Source organism: Neopelma chrysocephalum, unplaced genomic scaffold, assembly GCF_003984885.1.
Source record: "Neopelma chrysocephalum unplaced genomic scaffold, ASM398488v2 Primary Assembly neopelma1_44, whole genome shotgun sequence".
NCBI classification, from domain to species: Eukaryota; Metazoa; Chordata; class Aves; order Passeriformes; family Pipridae; genus Neopelma; species Neopelma chrysocephalum.
The window spans coordinates 24,980,305-25,004,105 of record NW_020897703.1 but is presented as its reverse complement, the minus strand read 5'-3'; the positions used below and the strand labels follow the sequence as shown (position 1 = coordinate 25,004,105).

Sequence of the window (23,801 nt, the reverse complement as noted above, 5' to 3'; positions counted from 1 at the left end):
TACCAGAGCTCAGATCCCTCACTCTGCCACTGTGATGCAGGCAAGCCATATACAGCAAGACTAGGAATTTACATGGGCTCTCCAATGTGGCTGTCCAGAGCCAAAAGGCAATCAAAATCTAGAGCAGCCCTCTCAGACCTCTTTTCTGACCCAGAGGAGAACACTCTGCCTCCAGAATGACAGGAAAAAGTATAGAGAAAAGCTCAGCACATGCAGTAGTAGAAGGCTCAAGGACTGGGCTCTTAAGAGCAGAACTCCACCAGAGTCTTTCATTAATCATTCTGCTCTAGAGCATCTTAGGCTTTTCCTATCATGGCTTATGGTTTTCTGAACTTTTCAGGTGCGAAGTAAGGGCGTCAGATTAGGAAAGCTCAGGGTGAGGAGGGTGATCTAACTCTCTGGGACAGTCTCTGGTAAAATGCATAAGACCTGGTAGATTTGCATATTATTTATGTATACAGAACATGCACACTCTGTGCTTGTAAATAAGGGTAACCTGTAACAATACAAAGATCTAAATAATAAGTGATGCATTGGACTTGGTTTGACACTCAGTACATCCCTTAAAGGCAGGAAAACTCATTGCTGTCAACAAAGTTGAAGGCACAGTAAACCCCCATAAGAATAAATGAGAGAGATTTCTCAATTACAAATTCTATGTAAGTTTACTCTGCAAACATTCATGTGATGATACTTGCAGACTGAGAAAGCAAAAAAAAAAAAGCCCAAACCCCAACTTCTTGGAGCTAGTCTCTTCATGTATTTTAAATCAGGCAAAATGAGCTGTTTTAATTCATAACGCAAGTAGAACCAGCAGTATAAGAGCCTCTTCGACACTATGAATAAACCGCACACAGACAAAGATAAATAGAAGGGTGCTGCATGCAAAATGAAATAGTGAAGACTGTTAGACACGTGTGTATTTTATTAAGAGGAATACACTTCTCCTAAATCGGGAATAACCATATAAATCACGATGCCTCAGCTCACAACCATTTAACAATCTTCTATAAATACCAACTAAAAATATTCACTTCAAACACATTTGTTTCAATTCACTTCACTGTGCCTATAAATAATCTCTCTGTCAAACAGAAAACCCATGCTGATCCACAGACTACTCTAATCAGTCCACACAAATCACTCCTTGCAGTTTCAATGAAACACTCAAAGAATCTGAAGAATTATAAATAAGCAAAGAATTAATAAACTCTCCCAATTAATCCTAGCTTACAGTTCCCTATTTACGCACCTCTAAACCACAGCATGTATCAGATTTCTCAACACTTGTCCTGCAGGTGGATGCTTACCTGAGCTGTTGGATTAGATCTTCCCCTTCTTTAATAACGTTGAGGGTAGCATCCAAGGTGGCTGTTTGTTGCTGCTGAAACTGCTTGATAAGCTCCTGAACTGCATCGACAGAGTCAGCACAGACATCCTCTAAGAGCTCCTTCTGCAGATCTTCCATCCATGTCCACAGCTGGGAAGGAGGGGAGGGAAATATAAATCACAGAGGGATTGAGATTTAACCCTTTTGCTCTCTAATTCCAGATCAATAGGCATTAAACAGGGCTGCATGTTTCACATGAAAACTGACCTAAAATTTCTAAAACCAAAAAGATACATTTGTTATTGATGCCATTTAAAGCAAGAAAGTAAGATAAATACAGTGTGAGGTAGGGTTTTTTCAAAAATTAATTGGAATTTTAGTTTATTCTATGACAATAACTAATTATATTATTCTGATTAACTCTTTACACAAGTAACAAATTACAGTCTCCTACAGCTGTGACAACCTAACCCTTTCAGGAGCTGAGCACTATCAGCTGCTATTAGTTTTACATGCAGCTGAAGCCTGTTGCAGAACAGACCTAAAATCTTTGGTATGTATGTACAGTACTGGCTGAAGTCTAGCTGTGCCTGCTCAGCCATGCCTTCCCAGGGTTTGGGGTCTTAGGTTTTTTTTGTTTCCAACACTTAAACCCCCTCCTCAAAATGCACTTCAGACTCTGCATTTTAACTCTGGGAAAATCCAAACATAGGAGACGGCAATATCACCAATCAACCCCATGCAGATCCATTAATTTTAAATAGTCTTGACTACCAATTTTAAAACCACAATCACAGCAACAAATCATTTGCAAGTGCTTAGATGAGAATTTCCAGCCAGCTGTTCATCAGAGGTCTGGACAGGGGCAGGCATGTCCCAGCAGCCTCTCACTGGCTGTAAAGGCTTAAAGTGAACGGAGGTTTCCCCTTTAAGCTTGCTCTGAAAAGTGAGTGTAAAATTCCACCTACTGAGCTGGCAGCCTGCCAGCAAATCCTAATGACTCCACCAGAGAGACTGTTTTCTGTGCCATGCTTGCCCCATTAACCCACATTTTGCTGGTATATGCTGCGAGGTAGCAGAGAACCAACACGTTGCGCCGGTGCACTGGGAAATGTCAAGGGACAGGGTGCTGGCGGCAGCTTTGCCTGCCATTCCAGGGAGCTGCAGAACAGTTGGTCTCAGAGAGACCTAGGGGTGCACATGGAGGGGACGACAGACGTGTGTGGGTGGCAAAGAGCTGGTAAAACCATTTGTGTTCAAAACATGTTGCTCTGGATCCTCATCCTACAGCATTTCTTAGACTGTGAATTCTGCACGTCCACATAAACAAGAGGAGGACAGGGACACCTAAGGCTCCAGCTGGCAAAGCTTCTCACAGCCCAGGGTCTACACCTAAGGCCAGTCACCAAATGCTACACTGTACACACACTAAGGACTTCAAGGATATCATGCTGACCTAAACCAAAATAATCAAAATCAGAACCTGTCCCAGCATTGCTCATGATACCAGAAAAGAGAGAGCCCAACACCTTGTGCTCTGTCCCCACCTCTGTTACTGACTCCTTGCTTGACAGACTTATAAAAACAATTTTTAAAACATATGCTTAATTTGAAGGCTTTTTAGATTTTCAGAGTCAGCTTTGAATATTTTGGGTAAACGCCTCTGTTTATTCATAAGTAGCATAAATATAATGGACTGCCCTACTACTGGCCTGCAATGGAATGGATTTGCTCAGGGTATTTACATATTTTCACATTCTCAGGAAAAAGCCATAGTATAGAAGAATCAAATATAAGTAAGTAGTCAGGCTTGTGAAATAAATGAAAGAACAAAAACACATTTAAAGAGCCAAATAAAGAGTTTTTTTCATTTGTGGCCTTAGATTCATGTCCTGAACTTTGAGAAGCCACCATAAAGGAAAATGCATTAATGCCTTTATATGAATTACACTCGGAATCTTTCTGGTCTTGATCCAATCCCTACAGCCGCTCAAGCAGTAGGGACAGCTGGACTATAACAGACAAGGACCAGGTTGTTCAGGAATACTCCTTTTTCTGCTTAGCATATCTTCAAGTAATAGAGCACATTGTAAATACAGAAGGGAAAAATGGCTATGTGTTTAAATCATCATCCTGTTTCGAGGTGGGAAAGCCACCAGTTTTTTAATTTCTTCCTGTTCTTTGTCATATCTCGTTTTTTCATTTAAGATAACAAAAACCGCTCCTTTACAAAAATGACAGTGAAATCAAGAACTTGCTTCAATGTTAGGAACCTCTTGAAATCATCATTAGAAAGGGCAGAGTAGAAAGTTTCCAATTCCCTAATTTTCAGAGGAAAATCCTGTTTTCAAAAGCGTCTTCAGAACCCAACTTTTACCAGCAGCCAAAAGGATTTTGACATTTAAGATCCTAAATCACTTTCTGAGCACACTTCTAAATCAAAACAGTTTTAAAATACTTAAACTCTATTGTACTCACCTGGAACCAAAACACTCATTATTTTCTGAGAGCACTCAAATACATTAACTCATATTAGCTTCAGATGTTTCCATTAATGACCTCTGACTGTGAGGATTTGCATAATAAAATCTATCAGAATCTAGGTCATCCTTGACTCAGAGGCCTTTAATCCTCTAGACCCCACCAATCCCTGGGAAACCCTAATACAAAGAATCAGTCAATAAGATTAGGAAGATCTTTCAGGAACAATTCACAATAGGAACCTGATTCAAAAATCTCCCAGGTTATGTGCTACAACTAACAGCACCTGCAATAAGTTGCTACCAAGCCCCACTTTTGAATGCCACAGCAATGTAAAGATGAACTCCACTGTCACTGCAACATCAGAGTTAGAAAGGTTGTTAATCATGAAACAGAAATCACATTCTGGTTGTCACTGCTCAGGAAAATCACTCTCTATTAGTACTTGATGCTTCCTTCCACTGCAGCTATTCAACCACTTTAAAAAAATCCTGGCTATTAAAGCCCCAAATCACTAGACACCTTGTGCATTTCCAATTCATGCTGTGACCTACTCTAAGCAGCTAGATAGTCTAGACTGAGTGAACTGTTTCAATTTTTCATTGAAATCTGACACATTACACAGCACAACTTTTATTTCATATGTGCAGAAAATGACTTCTTTTATTCTTAGTACAAGCAAAATTTGTGAGCACCTGTCCCATTCACCTACATACTCCAAACTTGATCCCGTGCAGGGGGCATATGTAGATACATGCAGACATTTCAAATATTAAGGCAATATTTCCACATACGCCTGTGATAACTTTTACTAAGTTTTCCAGTGACACATATGTCGAGAAAAGAAGAAAAATTCTGCATTGCATTATTTAACATGTACTAAACCAAAAATACAGAATCCCAGAAAACAATAAAGAAGAAACAGAAAAATAATTTTTTGTGCTTCCTTTGATTCATCTGGGCTTTGGTATGATTAATTGGATATGGAGATACTAATGCATTAGTGGTAAAACCTGAACTATGTCTATCAGAGAGATTCAACCACAAATCTGACTGATGCAAACCACATGCAAAAATGTTATAATTATCAGCTACACAAAAGTCTCAGGCAAATACCTCACCCTAAAAAGTTCATGCTGAAGGTCCACAGAGGCTCCAGAATCGAGGCTTTATTTATTAAGGTAACATGGCTTTAAACAAGAAAATTAATTATCTCCTAGATAATTGACTCCTAGAACAGTGGAAAAGAAGAATGACACCCCCTCTTTCTTTTGGGGGAGCATCTGGTACCTCTCATGCATTGTAACAACCTCTGCATCTTTCTTGGATATAAAACACAGGCGGCTTCCCTCCATCTAAGAGACAATACAGCTCTTTATTCCCAGCTATTTTAGCTGATGCAATACCCTTCATTTTACTCAATTACTTAATGAGACCACTTACTGTAGGTTTGAAGGACATCTGTGCCTGTTACTTAGAAATTAATGCTTCTGACTTAGAGTAAGGGACTACTTTAAACAAAACCTAAAACCTAAAGGGATTGCTAAGAAAATGTTGCCTGCATGATTGGAATAATTATTAAACACCCAATGTTTATATGCCATTTGTAAGTGTCAGAGATGAGTTGTACTCCCCTCAAAAGCAGTTTAAAAACACTGAGTAATGAGACCATTGCAAATCAAAGAACCAGACAGTTCAATCCATGAAAATTACCATTGTCCAACATTTTTTGCCAGTCATTCCAAACAAGGATGTTAATGGAAAGAAGCAACTTTTCAGGGTATATATGCTACCCCTTCACTATGTTAGAGAAGCATCATGTATTGTAGGACAGGCCCCACAAAGGTGCTCATGACAACTCAGCAAGTGAACATTCATCACAGCAATGAAGACTAGAGCAGAATGCAGAAGAATTTAGTGAAATACAGGGACCCCGGCGCTACTCCATGAATTGCAACAAGGGCAGGCTGAGGAAAAAAAACCCAACCAAACCACAAACAGAATTGCTCCACAGAGAGTTGTCCATCAACCCTATTTGACTCTGCTACTACGACAGGCTTACACAAACCTATTCTGAGTAGTGACATTTAGCTTTTCATAATATGCATTAGGAAGTCACATAGACCCCAAGCTCAGAGTAATTTATGGCAGGACTTCAGTCTGTGCTTATGTTTAAGCACCTGTTCAAGTACTGTTTTGCACCTGGTTTCACTGCACAACCTTTACTAAATTGCCTGTTCTACTTTGATTTCCCCAAACCAACATGGTGGAGATGCTAAAACTTTCCAGCACAATTACAATTAACCTACATCAGGTGATGTTTATTCACACTTAGAATGCATCCAGTCCTGTTTCAGTTGAAAGAACTGGTGGTTGTTTTAAATTGGAAGCGTATTTCAACAACATTGTCCAAAGTCACATTCAAGGTCTTGTGGAAACGTCAACAGAAACACAGAAAACGATGTGTGTAATGATGAGCTGCAAAGTGACCACATGCCACCAGTGAAGTGTCACATAATGACAGCACACATAATAAAACGTGACAGGATGGGATGTGATCAGACACTACACATGAAATGCCACAATACGTGACTTCCATGGTAAGACACAACTGATGAGACTCCCTGCTGCGAGAAGTAACATCAGATACCACCAAACTGGTTGGGAAGAGATGACGAGTGGAAAGAAAGGGAACATTCTGTGAAAAAAAAACCCATCTGATCTCTTCCTAACCTCTTTCTTGCTTTTTCCTTTTTCCTGGCCAATTTCTTGACATTCATCCTTGGTTGGGCTGCATCTGGTGCTTCTGTATGCTGATGCTTTTTAATTAGTAACCTTGCCTGTGGCAAAAGGATTTGCACTGCCTAAACATCTGATGCTTTTTCCAAGACCTGCATGGACCACACTGATATAGCACAAAATAATCTCCTCTCAAGGGTAACATGATTTGGGTAGCTAGGCTTACATCAGGGAATGTGTAGATCCCCAGCCCAAGGTCATGTAAATGTAATTCAGGGACTGTTTGCTCTAGGAGGGAAAATTGGCTTATAACTGAAGAATCAGATGTACATGTTCTGTGCTTCTTCTACTACCATCATAAATTGTAAAAACATGTTCCTCTTCTACTGTAATTTTAATATGTTACTTGTAATTATGAATCTGGATGTAATTAACTTCAGCAACTGTACCAAGAAAATTCTCCACTTGATCATTCTGATAATAGGCTTAGAAAAGTTCTTCCTATATCAAAGATTTACTCAGATTTACACCAGTGTAATATAGTACAATTTGGTGCTGGAGAAGCTTTCCACACTACAAAATCAGCAATTTACTAAAATAAATGCAGGTACTATTACATTCTCCTTTAATTTTTCACTGGTTCATTACTTTTTTACTGTTTCACTACTTCTCAAATGGAATTTGCACCATCTCTTTCCTCTGTGCTTTTTCCAGTGACTGGCCACTTGCAGTCTTACCCCGTTCTGCTGCTTTGAGCCTTTTCTGCAACTTTGCGCACTATGCCCTAGGAATCTCAGAAATAAACCATTTGTGACAATTCTGAATCATTCTGAAACTTGCTAAGGATTAAACAAACTGTGGGGCTTTTCTTTAAGGGAACAGTCTTGTTGGATCCATTGACTTTAACCACTACACTGACACCCTTTTAAACTTGTTGCATAACTCTATTACACACGTGTACTTAAGGCAACAGAACGTGTCTGGAATGATGAGTGAGTTACAGGAGTGTCTCTGAATGGCTTTGATGCAGATTTACTCAGTACACAAATTACTGCAGACATCAGCTGCCCACTCTGTTGCCTTTGTACACAGAGGTAAAGCCCACGCACTGGAACTGGGGGAAGCTCATCTTCCTCAGCTTCGGGCAGTGGGGACAATGGGCAGTCACATGTCTAATAAAAAGGTACTTTATGAAAGTTGGCATGTCCTATTTAAAGATGCTCATAAAACTCCCTTCTAGCTGCAGCATGAACCACTGTTATCTGGAGAACAAGGCATACAGGCTGGAGACCCATCTCCATAACACACAAAACACATACAAGGGCCCTCAAAAGCCATTGACAATATTTGAGTGGAGCCATCATTCAGCAACAGTGCTGGTGAATAGCCTGAAAAATGTAGATAGCAAACTATGAACTTAGATGCAGTCTATAGGAATCCTTTGGATAGCACATGGCAGAAAGATGGAAAAAACTTCTCTTCCATGTGCCTGCCCTTGCTCTGCAGCAGGTTTGCCTTCCTGACATTTGATTTATGTGGCTGCATTTACAAGCATTTAATTCTTATTACTTTGATTCTGTCCCACAATTTTTTGCCATCACAGATGGCAGAATTTTATTCACTTGTGGTCTGGCTGTGCTTCAAACTCCCCGGCTCAAGAGCGGGATGTGCTGCCAGGATACCATAGCTCTTTTCATTCCCAGCTTCTTAATCCTTCATGAAAAAACTTGCTTTTAGGCAACAAATGGACAGGAAAGAGGGGCACCCTGCACCACCCCAGCTGTCCTGCTTCCTCAGTCCCAGGTCGCTGGTAGCTTTACAGACAAGATTTAACTCTGGAAAAAAACCACCAAAGTTAATGACTAGTGGTCATTATGAATGTTTGCATTTTGGTCAAAGCCACAGTCTACCCTCTGGAGCTGGAGAGAGATTTGCTTTTATTTTGCTGCTTTACATATCTCACACAAAAAATAACACTTTTCATAGCCACAGTTATCAGAATGATAACAGTAAGCTGACAACCTATCTGTCTTCTCCAAGGGATCTGCCAGACAGGCAAGGGATGGCACATACGAAACCTGTAAGTGCAGCTCTGGCAGTTGAATTCTACCTCTGCTTTCTGCCTGCAAATCCACCTCTGATGGGAATATTAAAATGTTTAGGAACTGAGCACTTAAAAACCAAAACAAAACAAAATGAAAACCAACCAACCAAAACACCCAGCAGTTACTTAGAATCACAGAATCATTAAGGATAGAATAGACCTTTAAGATCATTAAGTCCAACCATCCACCTACCATCACCACTGTGTTCACCACTAAACCATACCCTTACATTCCGTATCCAAATATTTTTTGAACACTTCTAGGGTTAGTGACTCCACCACTTCCCTGAGCATCCTGTTTCAATGATTGACAACCCCTTCTGTGAAAAAGAATTTCCTAATACCCAAACTAAATCTCCGCTGGCACAACTTGAGGCCGTTTCCTCTCGTCCTGTCACTTGTTACCTGGGAGCAGAGACCGACCCCCATCTCACTGCCACCTCAGGGAGTCGTAGAGAGCAATAAGGTCCCCCCTGAGCCTCCTTTTCTCCAGACTAAACACCTCCAGTTCCCTCAGCTGCTGCACATAAGACTTGTGCTCCAGACCCTTCACCAATTGTCCTTCATTATCCTTCGTGGGACACACTCCAGAACCTCAGTGACCTTTTTGAAGTGAAGGACCCAGAACTGGACACAGCACTCAAGGTGTGGCTTCCTCAGAGACAAGTACAGGGGATGGTCACTGCCCTGGTCCTGTGGCCACACTATTGCTGATCCAGGCCAGGGTGCCATTGGCCTTCTTAGCCACCTGGGCACACTCTGACTCATGTTCAGCCACAGTCAGCCAGCACCCCCAGGTCCTTGTCCATGAGGAAACTTTCCAGCCCCACCCTGTAGCACTCCATGAAGTTGTTGTGACCCAAGTGCAGGACCTGGCACTTTGATTTATTGAACCTTACACAACTGGCCTAAGCCCACCAATTCAGTCTCTCCAGATCCCTCTGCAGAGCCTTCCTCCAGCAGATCAACACTCCCACTCAACTTGGTGGTCTGTGAACTTACATAGGGTGCACTCAATCCTTTATAAAAGCATTTGGGATTTTTTTCATCCTCTTGTCTTGTGATTTCTATGCTTATAATACTCTCCTAATCAAACTACACAGATTTAGCTCCCAGAAAAAAATAATGTTCATGCTTACAAGAGGCATAAGTCTAAGATTTGAGGGTTCACAGCCCTGCAGTGAGAGATACTTTCAAAGTTTGAGTTTGCATGTTACTGTAATGTTATGCCAATGAAGGACAAAATTTCTAGCTTTTGAATAAGGCACATAGTGCTTCATTCTAACACTGCAAAGTGCTGGGATGTGAAATGGCCACTCAGTGATTATTTTATGTGCACAGAGACAGTTTGGGTCATTTCAATTTTTCATCTTTTCCTTGTTTTTTAAAACTGGACATAATACAAGAATAGGAACAAAAGCGCTGTTCAGGACAGGAGTAGTGTGTAAGTGTGTAAGACAAATACTTTGTGGTAGACATGTTCAGAGAACAAGACTTTTCCAGAACTTCCAGAAGCTGCCAGGAAGTGGAGTTGCTAAACTGAGTATGCCCTGCACCACAAATCTCTATTATGGAATGGGCGATTGCTTTGAAAACAAAGTCAATATTAGCAGTAAAAGTCAAACAACAGTAACATTAACTTTGAATCCTGGGTCAATTTACAGTGAATGACAGGATTACACTATATATCCCAGAACCACTGTCATGTTTGCTCCATGATTAACTTCGACACATTCTGTCAACTCTTCTGAGGAGAGTCAACAGCAGCCGACCTTAGCCCCATGAGCTTTCTGCTCCCTGCTTCCCAGCAACTCTGCCTCAAAGTGAGGAACAAGCCCTGTCAAAATTAGTGATCTACACCGAAATAATCTCCTAATCACAATATTCAACTGAAGCAGAGAGAATTTAATTTCACAGGTCTTGGTTATCAAGTAAAATAAAGTTAGCAGTGCCTGCAATAAAACGCTGTTACTGTTCCTGACTGACAGGGCAGACCCACTCCATTACTCACTTGAGTAACCCCACTGATCTCCGTGGGGTGACCAAGGTGACCTGCTGACCACAAATAATTTAGGTTATAGTATAGGAAGCTGTCTGACACTTAATGGTCCAGGACTTTGCTTTCAGTTTCTCATGGTCTTATCAGATAACCTGTTCGGAGTGAAACTTTCCATACCAGGTATCTGCCTAAGGTTGAACTTGATGGATTTTGAGGTAAAAGGTCCAGAATGAGAGGAAGAGGAAAAAGAAGTTATTTTGCCTGTGTTAGGAGTCTTATTTCTGCTCAAATGAGATGCTCCAGACCCTCCATGCTTTTAAGCAAGGGTTTGAAATTTTGCAGGGTTTAGCTTTAATGTCAAGAATATACATTATGTCATCCCTGAGAAAATTTTCCCAAATTTGGTCACTCAAAAGACCTCTGCCAAGTTCCAGTTTGCACATGTTCAGTAAGAACCTGTTAAGAGTCTGGCAGTTCATTGTTCTCAACATAAAATATTTTCTGAGCATACTCATCCTCCTGTTCTGTGGACCAGGTAGACCTGGCAGGCTCCACATGTAGCTGGAAGCCCTGAGCACCTCATCCTACTGCTCTTCTCACCCACTGAGGGCCAACAAAGCACAGGGCACATGACTTGAAACCACACTACTCTGCCTCTCTGGCTTTTTCCTGCTGGACTCAACACAGAAGTGGAATCTGAAGCCCACAGAGAAACGAGAAGCCTAGAAGTGGTAGAACATGCTCTTCATGCCCCAAAGAGCTACGAAACAATTGCAGAACTGCTTTGTAGTTCAGTTAAGACCAATATGCTGTAGAAGGATCCAAATTCAGTGAAGTTCCTTCTTGTTCCTAAATTAGCAACTGCATTATCAGCCAATACAATAAGTAACACAACAAACCTAAATCATCATTTAATTAAGCAAGAGTATTTTAAAAGTTTTTAATGATATGGAAATGGTGACAGTGTTCTTTCCTGTCTACATTCTAATACTTGGAATTGTAAAGTACACTTCAGAATCTTAAGTATAAAATTGCGAGACACTAAATTATTAAGATTCAGACAATGAATTACAAGATGTTTTTATTATTTGCCTTGAGGTTTTTGAGTCTTCAGGGTGTGATTTCATCACATCTGCAACCTCTTCTCCAAGAGGCTCAGAAACTATTTTCTTTTAAACAAAATCAAATGCCAGCCAAGAACCCTGTATCATCATTTGATCCTAGCAGCTGAAAGCTCACAAAAAAACATCAACTATCATGAGATTTGTGATAAAAGTGTAAGATCTGACAATCCTCCCAATAATTGATTCAGATCTGAAGTAAAACCTGAATTCAATCACACTTAATCCTGAGAGAAATTATTCAGGTACAAGACTGTTGAATGCATTTATGCCACTGATAATAATTTATAACTTTACCCTGCCATCCAGATAATTGGATTTGATCCCCAAGGTATCAGGTTTCTGTGCACACCATCAGGAATACCTTGGTCTAAAAGGGCACGAAAATATTGACTACAGGCTAAAAGAGCATAATGAATACTGTAGGACAGTGGGACACACAAAAACTCTTTTATAGGCATGGTAGTAGGACAACTACATCACTCATGAGTTATGACACTAGCAATCACTTAGGGAACTGCTCTAAATTTATGCTTCTAAAATGTTATTACCATACCAGAAAGTCCTTGTTTCAGCCTATTGCATTTATTGTTAAGTAAGGTCACTTAAAAAAAAAATCAAAATTATTGTTATGCTTAACTGACTTTATTTTTCATATTCCTTCAACTGTATAAGTAAGTGTTTAGCAGAAGGAATCCTCTTATAATGCTTTCATATGAACAGAGCAGGGATTCAAGTCCACTGTACTATAAAAAAAACATGCTTAACTTTCATTGCCCATGGGATATCTGCATTTAAATGACTCCCTAATGGTGAAGAAATTCTAGGAAGACAGACTACAAAAGGAAACCTTTCTTTGACAAAATCACTTTTCAAAAATAGGAGCTGTTAAGAGTTTCTCAGGTGCTGGGAATCTGAGCAGTCTCATGTGGAGATGAAGAGCTGGGCAGAGTACAGGTGAAGCAGTGAGAAGTTCACAATCAATTAATTCATCCACACCTGGGAATTACCACATCAGAAACACAATTCATCCGTGATAGGAAGACTGTCAGAAGAAACATGTTCATTGTAGGAAGATACTTAGAATATTTCCATAAAAACATTGTCAGTAAGACAGATTCTTTCTACTTAATTCTCCCTTTAACCAGTTCTGTCTCAATATATTAATACAACATTAAAAAATGATGATTTGTGAAACTTAGACAAAAAATACATCTAGGCCATAGTTCCCTGCATTAGAGCCAAAAAATCAGAATCACAGAATATGCTGAGTTGGAAGGGACCCAAAAGGATCATCTAGTCCAACCCTTAGCCCATCCCCAAGAGCCACACCATGTGCCCAAGAGTATCATCCAAACACCTCTTGAACTCTGTCAGGCTTGGTACTGTGATGACTTCCACAGGAAGCTGTTCCAGCCCCCAACCACCCTCTGGGTGAAAAGACTTCCTAATATCCAACCTAAACCTCCCCTGGCACAACTTGAGGCCCTTTCCTTGGGTTCTGTCACTGGTCACCGCAGAGAAGAGATCAGTGCCTGTCCCTCCTCTTCCCTTTCTGAGGAACTTCTAACTGCAATGAGGTCTCCCCTCAGCCTCCTCTTCTCCAGGCTGAACAGACCAAGTGACCTCAGCCACTCCTCATACGGCTTCCCCTCAAGGCCCTTCACCATCTTCACGGCCCTCCTTTGGACACTTTCCAATGGCTTAATATTTTTCCTATGTTGTGGCGCCCCAAACTGCACACAACACTCAAGGTGAGGTCACCCCAGTGCAGAGCAGATTGGGACAATCCCCTCTCTTGACTGGCTCACGATGCTTTGCCTGATGTCCCCAGCACACGGTTGGCCCTCCCAGCTGCCAGGGCACTGCTGACTCAGATTCAACTTGCCATCGACCAGGACCCCAAGTTCCTTTCCTGGCACTGTTTTACAGCATCTCATTCTCCAGTCTGTATGTATATCCAGGGTTGCCCCATCCTAGGTGTAGAATCCGTCACTTCCCCTTTTTGAACTTCATATAATTGGTAATTGCTCAGTTCTCCAATTTGCTGAGGTCTGTCTGCAGGGCCTCCCTCTATCTGTTATTATTTAAATGTGTATCTGTTTTTTATTAGTATTGAAGAATGACAATTACATTGGTATGTATACATGGTATACTCATGTATATTTCACAATATACATGAAGGGCCAAGCAAGGCCAAGCAATGAGTCATTTCTACTTGAGCCCATCTATTTATAGCATAAAAAGGCAAACACAGATCCAAACATGTGCTAAGGCTCTCTTGTTGTAATGCTTTGCCCTTTGTACCAGTTCATCCCTGGCAGTATGCTGTTACTTCACTGTGTCTGTGGAGATCCCTACAGCTGGCAGACAAACACTAAAACCACAGCAATTTCCTCACTTGTTATTTTTGGCAAAAGAAATGAGGTATTGAATTGTGTGACTCCCACCAGTGCAGAAACATGTCCCTGAAGGAGGCAGGTAGTGACACACAGTGAAATTCATTGAGCCTCCAGAAAATCAGTGTTTGGTCCCCACAGGAATGAAGTAACACAGAAATAAGTAAACAAAATCTTCCTTCTTCTTGCAGAGCTACCGGGCATTCTCAGATTTTGGGGAACTGTTTGAGACTGCAATAACTTCAGCAACCCAACCTAACGGCTTTCATTCATTCTGATGGACGTGGATTCCTGTGTCCACCCTGACTTTGCTGATGCCCCAGTTTTATGCTACAGCTCCCTTGACTGGCCCTCTGGAGAGAGAATTATAGAACCATAGAATAGTTTGGGTTGCAAGGGACCTTTATAGGAGAGAGGCACCCAGAGTTTGTCACTCTGGATCTCCTTAAAAGTGACGTGAAGTAATTACTGAACTTTCCAAAAAGGCTTCACAGCACCAATCTGTCTCATGGGCAAATGCCTATGAGGCAGAGACTTAGCATCTACTCTCAACACCTACGAAACAGGTGCTATCACAAAAGACTGGTTTTAAAAACAATTTTCAAAAAATGTTCATTTTTATACATCTGCTTTTCTATTCACCAAAACAGAGCTCATTAAAACCAGGTGTTTGGAGCAGGCAAACTCCCTTCTTGTTGAAGACAGACAGGAGTGAGTATAATGCACGGCAATCCCAAACCCTTAATGTAGCGAAGCTCTATTTCCCAAACCCAAATTGGGCTACACAGTACCAGTAATTATCAGAAGAAATTTCGATGATAGAACACATATTATTTACACCAAAAACTTCCTAGAGTCATGCCTATCTTTTTTTTTTTGACTACTCATCACCCGCATAGGTGAAGCAAGGTTAATCACAGTAGGAAACTGTTAAGAAATAATTTTTACTGAGGAAATAACCAATTAAGTTTCCCCAGTGGCAAACCAGCATAGCTGCAAGCATTTGAGCTACTTTGGAAACAACAGCAGTACTCACAAGCTGAAAGCTAACTATATTTTAGTATATTGCAGAAGCAGAATGTAAAAGAAAAACCTTTGTGTACCAACAGCTATAGTAGACATGCTGTAAGTCCATCTTCCACATACATAAATATGAACATGTGCACACACCTTCTACTTCAGGAGGCTCCCCAACACACTGAAGCCTGCTATACACAACTAGTTTGTAACATGTAAATCAACAAACACAGGCGTGATCAAGAGTGCTTTTGCAAACAGATGCTGCAGAGCATGAAAACAACCATCTTGACTAATTCCATCTCTCTCTCAGCAGAAACCCTATTTGTAAAAGTCACTCACCACTGAATGGCCTCTGGCCTGCAGAAAAATTTGAAGTATGCTTTAATTACATCCCCAGTGGCCTCCCATTTGATGTCCTGTCCACTGTATCTCTGGCAAGACAGCCTTATCTCTGGATATTTCTCAATTACACTAAACAGCATTTATTTAGGTCCCCACTGATTCACTGTTTCAGTATGTGACTATTTGCACTTTAAGAGTTATTTTGAAAAGTGAAGTCTGCCTCATTAAACAATGTAAGATTTCCAGTAACACATAATAATAATGGCTAAATTAATTAACATTACATTCAAATGGAATCCCTCTGAGGATACGTATCACACTACTGGCACGCTGATACCTAATGTGTTAATATCAACTCATGTTCTTACAAGAGAATTCTTGCTTTCTAACAATACATTCTAGTCATGAACTAAGTACCACTTGATTTGCTGCCTCTATATTTTAGTGTACTGTAACACTCATATGTTTAATTCACATTTTATTTCCTCGTTACAACAGTTAGTCATCTGCATGAAATAAACTAGATAATATCAGCCCTGTCTGGTGAAGATGCCTTTTCTCTGTGATCTGAGTTTTCAAAGTCAGCCTCTTGCAGCACCCTACAACACACAGCAAAATTCCCTCATGCACATCTTACCTCTTTGGTGTGGGTATGGAAGGAGACTGACATGTCCAAGAGAAGTTTCCTCTGTTCCACCCTCCGGACAAAGTCCTGAATCCGTACTTCCAGATGCCGGGCTGCTTTATAGATCTCTTCAGGGTCACATTCCCCAGTCTGAGCCAACTGCTCTGCAGCCTCCAAAAGCTTGTCTGCATTGGTGTATGTATTCTACCGGCAAACAAAGCAAGAAATACAGTATGAGTAATACAACTGTGGCACGTAAACCCCTGAAAGAGGCTGTTTATACTTTCAAAGGCATGAAAGCAAGTGATTACCAGAGTTTTAAAACAATAGTAATATTTCCTACTGGCACTGCCATCTGTGAAAGGAGAATGTATGAAGCCCCATAGACTAATCCCTGAGTACACATGAAATAATTTCTTATTTGAAACACACCACCGCAGCTCAATACTGCCAGACACAGTAACAGGGCTGCCCACTTGTTTATTTCCAAGTTCCCTGCAATTTCTCAAAGATAATGTAATGAAGCAAATGGGGCTGACCACCTCAGAAGCCTATAGTGCCTCACGTGACACTCAGCCATCAGCTCATTGCGACGGCCTCCCAACAGCTCTCACATTACAGCATGTAATAGCGTTAGCCAGAGATGTCTCAGCCCCAAGAAATACTTGCCTTCCACTGGCTTTTGTGAGATAGCTTGAGACAACCATGTCTTCAAGCCCCTTCTACTTTTTTTCCTGGTCTGCATCATATTTCTAAATGGAGTAAGTCTGTGTGATTAGCTTGCAGCTGCCAGTGTGTAATGCTCATTTCCAGTTTGTCCGAGGCACTTACTTGTCCTGCATTACATAAGAATTTGATCACTGCACCATCCTGAACAAATTTACCCCATAGCCATGGGCTTTGCTGTATGAAATGTATTACTCCTACTTAACAGAGCGGGAACTGAAGAACACGTAAGTGAAGTGATGTACTTAAGACACGCAAGACTGTCAAGGAACAGGGGGGAATTCCACCAAACTTACCTCAAGTTTCAAACTACATACCCATCCTTTCTCTCCTACTTTCATGTTTCTGGAAAACATCACTCAACTAATACACCAGAGAGTCTCATAAATAACGGCAGAAACGGACAGGGAGTGCAGTCATCTTCTCCATATCTATGGAGCTATGGTTTAGTCAGCTTTGTTCAGCAAACTAAACATAGCCAGCCCTTGCTGTCATAGAAAGGCTTTCTTCACTCAAGATGAGGCCACTAGCTCTGTGGTATTTAACACTTAACAAAAATAAGGAGAGACAGTGATATCAGCTTAAGAGTGTTTCCAATACCAGGCATGTTCTTCAGAACTGCTCAGCATTGGCCTAAGGCTGCTCCCACTGGGAATTTTAATCTCCTCATCAATAGAAGCAGAATTGTAGCACTTTCCTTTTCAAAATCATCCTTGGTTTAAAAATGTATTCAATTGATGCATATACACAAACTACCTTTGAACACTGTGGGCACACATGTACTGCTGAGCATTAAAGGAACAATGTCAAACACTAAAGCCATGAATCAACTCATGTTCCTACTTACATAACATCCTGCTGCAGTCAACAGTTGTGGTTTAAGAAAATATTCAATACAAAGATGGAGCACTGACCTCCAAGTGTTTAATGGGGGAAAATATTTCCAGTTATAAAAAGCAGAAAGAAAACAGCTCATTCACTGTTCATTTTCCCAGTTTCTGAGGGTTGACTATAAATATACAGTATTTGCATTTCTCCTTTTGGACAGTGAAGAACATATTTGAGACAGTTTTGTTACCAATAGTAAATTTTTTATTCCCTCACTTTCAGGCTACTCTTATAATGGTTAGGCTGTTAATAGCAGCAAAATGTTATGTTTTAATAATCATTTTTTGGAAATCTCTTTAGATGAGAGTTTGTAAAAAATGTTCCATATAATGTGATCTGACTTAGGGTCCAGTTTCACTTAACAGCATCCTTTCTGAATGATCCTCTTCCAATAGTATTTGGAGCAAATGCCAAAGTTAGCACTATTTTTCAAAGTCTAGTCCACTAGAGTTTTTCACACATTACCACTACAACAGCTCAAACACCAGTCCAGCTCCCTGAGTAGAAGACTGTTTCTGCTTTTATACACGGTATTTAGTATACTTTTAAATGCCTTCAGTCTCTCCTTATGCACAGATTTAGGACACAGAACACCTTTGTTGAAATACAGTATGAATACAGCTTTGTTGCATTTGTCCCTAATACACTTATGTCCATCTCTGCTGAAAACCATTACAAGTTTACTGTCTCCAACACGTGCTCCATCAAATTATATGTGGATAAGGGGAGTGCATTGATACAATGACCAGATAAAAATACACTAGTGAAAGGGGTAGAGGACGAACCCTAGAATTTGGGGAAAAAAGAGTGCAGACTGGCCTCAACAAAAGCTCTGGTCACACTGCACAGGCAACAAAAGATGCAGTTGTCCTGCAGAAGCCCCTTTGCATTGAACAAGGCTCTCCAAAGCAAAGGGGATTTTCTGCAAGGAGGTTGGCTGGGTGTGGAAGGAGCCACACACTGTTTTCCCTGGGCTGTGACAGGCACTGTCAGCATACAGGGATGCTTCCCTGAAGCATTCATACCTAATTTTGGACATGGTTGCATAAATGTGTCATGCACAGAAAGCTTGAACACAGTGCATTTTAAGTATGGAAAAATTTTTGTTCGATTCTTTTTCTGTCTTTGTCCGCTGAGTTCACAGCTAAGTGTCTGGAGTTTAGAAACAGGTGCAGTTTATGATAGAAAAAACACTAATGGTTTTATCCCTGCCATTCTAGAAGGAAGGCCCGGTGCTGAGAGATTTCCAGCTCACTGCTGCAAATTTAAGAGGCTTAGATACATTTCAGATAAACAGCCACATTTGGGAGTTAACCACACTCGCCTTGAACTCCAGTTTGTTGTACTTATGAAAGAAGTGTCATCTATTGTCATCTGTCGAGATTTACACAGACCACAGGCCAAATAAACTGGAGGTCATTTGGTGAGGGCTTGCTCTACTTCTGTTCTGTTCATCTGCTTCAAGTGCTCATAAATCATACCAGAAGTTGTTACACATATCAAATATTTTTATGTACATGCATTTTTCTATAGTGCTGAACTAATGCTCTGTTGAACCTGAGAGTTTCATATCCTAGTTGGTACTATAATACTTGCTGCACTGCTCCCCTGCCCCCTACATTTTCATCCTGAGCTTACTCTCTTGTTAGTAAGCTCTTCAGAGTAGAGACCTTTATTTAATTTGTTTGAAGCATTTTGTACTTTTTGGTGTGACACAACCCTGGACCATGCAGGGTCAGAACCCAAGAGAGAATGAAGTCTTATGATGAAGAAAAGCATGTAATGCCTCCTTGTCCCAGGAAGCCCAGCCAGGAGAGGTTAACTCAGATTCCCAGCCCTTTTGAGATGTAGCAGGATCTACCAGGAGCACAGGATCTAGGTGCATCCCCGAACTGGCATCAAGATTCAAAACTTTGGAAGAAGGTAAGACCTAATGTAACTGCAGAAGTAAATTTTTCCTACTAGAAGGACAATCGTGGCTGTCCCCCTTTTCTGCAAACCACAGACCCATGGAAAGTTTACTGAGGAAAGTGACACCAAAAATGGCTAATCCCTTCAAGGGGAGATACCAGGAAGAATCTCTCCTCTGCATCTGTGGAAATGAGTTCCTGCCAAACAATAATAGCACAAGTTACACAAGTTACACAGAAAAAATAATCTACTAGTTATAAAATTATATGCTTTCTGAAATTTAAGGGTTGTGGGCATTTTTTCCTGATATTGTATTAACCTGTGAGAGAACTGCCATGTGCAAACCTTGAGGTTTTCAGTGAGCTGCTAACTGGCATTACACACTTCTGCACCATTGCATGCACAAAACCAACTTCCACCTCAAATCTCTTAATAGTCTTTCTATACCAATCTTTGCATAATGACCTATTTCAATCATGAAATCTGCAAACACAAGGAACTGAAGCTGCGCCCCTCAGGTTCCAGAGTGGAAATGGCTGTAATATATGCTTTTGAAGTTAATTTTAGATGAAATCAGGGGGCTTTCATATGTCCTCTGTTTCTTCCAACAACAACAAAGAAACACAATTATGGAAAAGAGATAGACTATAAAAACCTATACAACAATCTCTATCACAAATCAGAATTGGAGGTAATTGGTGTCTTATCCCATGGGAATATTTACTAACAGGATTCCCTATAACTTTATCTCATTAATTGTTAACAGTTTGATATTCTGTAGCAAGTTGAAAAAAAAGGTTTATGAAAAAACCAATGTGACATTTTCCTGTTATAATTATCATGCTTTCCTTTGCATTTCAGACCAACAAATATCAAAATGTCAGGATTCATCTCTGATCCAGGCAGCAGATCTCAGCTGAGATTCCACAGTGACTCCAGGTTAATGCACATGAAACCATCTTTGCATTGGAAATGCACTATCCTACCACAACTCTTTCAGCAAACTGCTTCCTAAGAGATTTCCTTAAAGTTGAAACTAACATTATTTTCTCCATAGTCGTTGTGCCAGAGAAGTGTTTCCACAACTGTTCTCTTCAAATCTTTTTAAACCAGAGTAGGAGCTGCACTGACTCTCAGCATCAGAGAGCATTGGCTGCATGCAGTGTGTGCTTAGCCTCAACTGTTACACAAAAAATAGCATTGCATTTCTCAGTACAAGTCAACCAAAGGGCCCTAATTCTGGTTTGAAAGTATTTGTCATTTTTTCCCTAACTAAAAAAAAATAATGAAATGAGAAGATACTGGAAAAGGCATCAGTTAATTATTCGACTGATATGGGGTTTAAGCAGAAGAACACAGTTATTTTGCCTTTATTATTTATGATATAATATAATAATATGACTAATATCTTAGTCAGTTAGAAACAAATTAGAATGGAATGCAATAGTTCAGCTGGAAGGGACTCGCAATGATCATCTGGTCCAGCCGTCTGACTCCTTCAGGGCTGACCAAGATTTAAAGCCTGTTGTTAAAGGCATTGTCCAAATGCCTCGTAAACACTGACAGGCTCGGGGCATTGACCAGCTGTCTAGGAAGTCTGTTACAGGGTTTGACCACCCTCTCACTAGAGAAATGCTTCCTAATGTCCAGTCTGAACTTCCCCTGGCACAGCTTCAAACCATTCCCATGTGCGCTACCACTGGATCCCTGGCAGAAGGGATCAGCAGCTCCCTCTCCACTTTTCCCACACAGGAAGCTCCAGAAAGCAATGAGGTCGCTGTTCAACCTCCTTTTCTCCAAACTAGACAAACCCAGAGTCCTCACCACACAAGACATTCCTTACAGCCCTTTCACCAGCTTTGTTGCCTTCCTCTGGACGCATTCAAGTGCCTTAACATCCTTTTCAAATTAAAAAAAGGAAAGTACCAACCATATATATATATATATTTGTGTTTTCACTGACCCTTTTACATATTTTTAAGACAATAATCAATTTAGTGCAGCATTTCAGTTTTGACCTGACTGCTTTCACAGAAAATTATTCCATGTAGTTTTTATATACTCCTAGGAACTACACTTGTAACTAGTTTATTTCTGTGTGTTTCTAGGCTGATTACACTGAAAATAGCTGTGTCAAATGCTAGACCAGGGCAGAGTTCATTCCCTTATCTAGGCAATTTTTTTCCAGAACAATCTCCCCTTGCACACTATTTTACAGCTGTTTATTACATTTGAGAGGTTTTCATAGTAACTGTCTCCAAGTTCTCCAATGTGTTGTGAACCATGCTCATCAGCCAGAAAAAGATGTTAGTTGTGAACATCAGGAGAAACCTGAGGTAAGGGAACAGGGCAGGTGATCAGATACATCATCACATTAAACACAGATACCTCAGACTTCACTTCCCAAGTAGATGTTCGGATATGTGGAAGGGGAATGAGGTAGCACTAGTCTGCCTTATTCAGTATTGATCAGGTTCTGGGGCTGTGAAAGGCAGTTCCAGGCAAAGGTTCCTGGTATTGATTCAGAGAGCTCTGTCACCTGCGTTTTACCATGTAAAAGGCACGGAAGAAATGGCATCTCTAGAGACCACTAAGTATCGACCAGAGAGAGAAAGATGACAAGCTTAGATCTGATCTTTCTTACTAAAGACTAGTGATGTGAATCCCATATTATGCCTGCAGGCTGAGGCTTAGGGGACTTATTAGGCTTTCTCTGATGTGATATCTTCTTTATGTTCTTTAGACTTGTGACTCGACTCTCCAACACCAAAGATGAAATCTCTGTATTAGACTCTTTCTGGGAAGATGGGATGTCGAGACAAAGTTCAAAGCCTGATCCATCTCTTGCTGAAAACAGTAAAAAGGATCTTATTGACTTCAGGGAGAACCGGGTCAGCCTCCTAGACATCTACCCAAGATCGCAGGAGGAGACAAAAAATGGCAAAGAGCTAAAAATAGAATTCTGGAGGATTTGTACCCTTGTTCTGTGCATAAAGAGAGAGCAGCACTCCTCCCCAAAGAAATACAACATGATTCACACTGGCAAAATTATAATTATGGAGCTGATTCTGCATTTCTTCTCAAGCCTTATAAACTGTTGTTATCTTTAATTATGAAGCTCACTTACTGCTATCAGATTCTTTGCTCAAGCTACTTTGTTAAAATTAAGTCCAGCTTTTTGTTGAGGTTAAGTGATCTCACAGTCAGGCTTTTGTGGAGAATTATATCTTTAGTAACTTGATATTCTAAAGGTAAAATAAGTGACCACAATGAAACATTTCTTTGATAAATAAATCTGGGATTTAAGGAAGCATCCATCTTTGTCAAAACTCCTCCCCCCTTAAGAAGGGCAAAGGCTAAGTGCATACGCAGATCTAATATAAGATGTGATTTTATTCTGTTTGAATTTCGTATAATCAAATCAAGACCTATAGTCTTACTTGTGCTCTATTGCTCTAATTCAAAACAGACTTACCAGGAATTATAGTTACAGAAGTTAAAGGCAGAACATCTCTCAGAGGTCATGCAGCCACTTGCTGTATCAGTACAGGACTGTTCCCTACTATATACTAGAATGGAAACTTCTTCAGGCCTTTTAAAAAAATATTCAGGCTAATGAGATTTCCATCACCCCCTTTTTCTTCAGACTGTTTTTTCCTTAAATATGGAAATTCATCTTAAGCTTTTCCTAGTCATAATTTCAGCCCAGTTCTCCTTGCACTGTCCTTCCTGACATTTGAGCTCTTCAAATACTACAGGTTATTATATTCATCTTTTGATGAACATTTAAGAACATGCCTACCTTTAAATTAATTAATCACATTTGTTTAACTACTTTTAACAAATAAGGGTCTCAGTTAGTGAGTGCAAGCAAATGTGAATGTGTGTCCAAGTATCAACCACTTGACAATTTCAATGAAATTACTACTAACATCAGAACTGCATCTATTTAAAAATACAGTCTAAGAACCAGAGTGCCTGGAATGTCACCTATGCTTCAGCAGACCAGCACTGCATAGAAAACCTCTCTCCCAGCTCCTGGAAAGGCTATCTTTGCAGCTGGTATATGGGGTTGAAAAGTCCTTACACCTCTCATCTCCCATTGTGGGACCATGC

The 23,801-nt window shown here is 40.5% G+C and overlaps 1 protein-coding gene across 2 annotated transcripts in view; it reads right to left on the bottom strand.

Moving 5' to 3' along the window:
• KALRN (kalirin RhoGEF kinase) overlaps positions 1–23,801 on the bottom strand; it is a 512,316-nt gene that overhangs the window by 196,612 nt on the left and 291,903 nt on the right. For both annotated transcript variants that reach the window (XM_027679018.1, XM_027679019.1), the window contains exons 12-13: positions 16,173–16,364; positions 1,311–1,480 (exon numbers count right to left, since the gene is read on the bottom strand). In XM_027679018.1, coding sequence (XP_027534819.1) covers positions 1,311–1,480; positions 16,173–16,364 — 362 coding nt within the window. The remainder of the gene's footprint in view (positions 1–1,310; positions 1,481–16,172; positions 16,365–23,801) is intronic.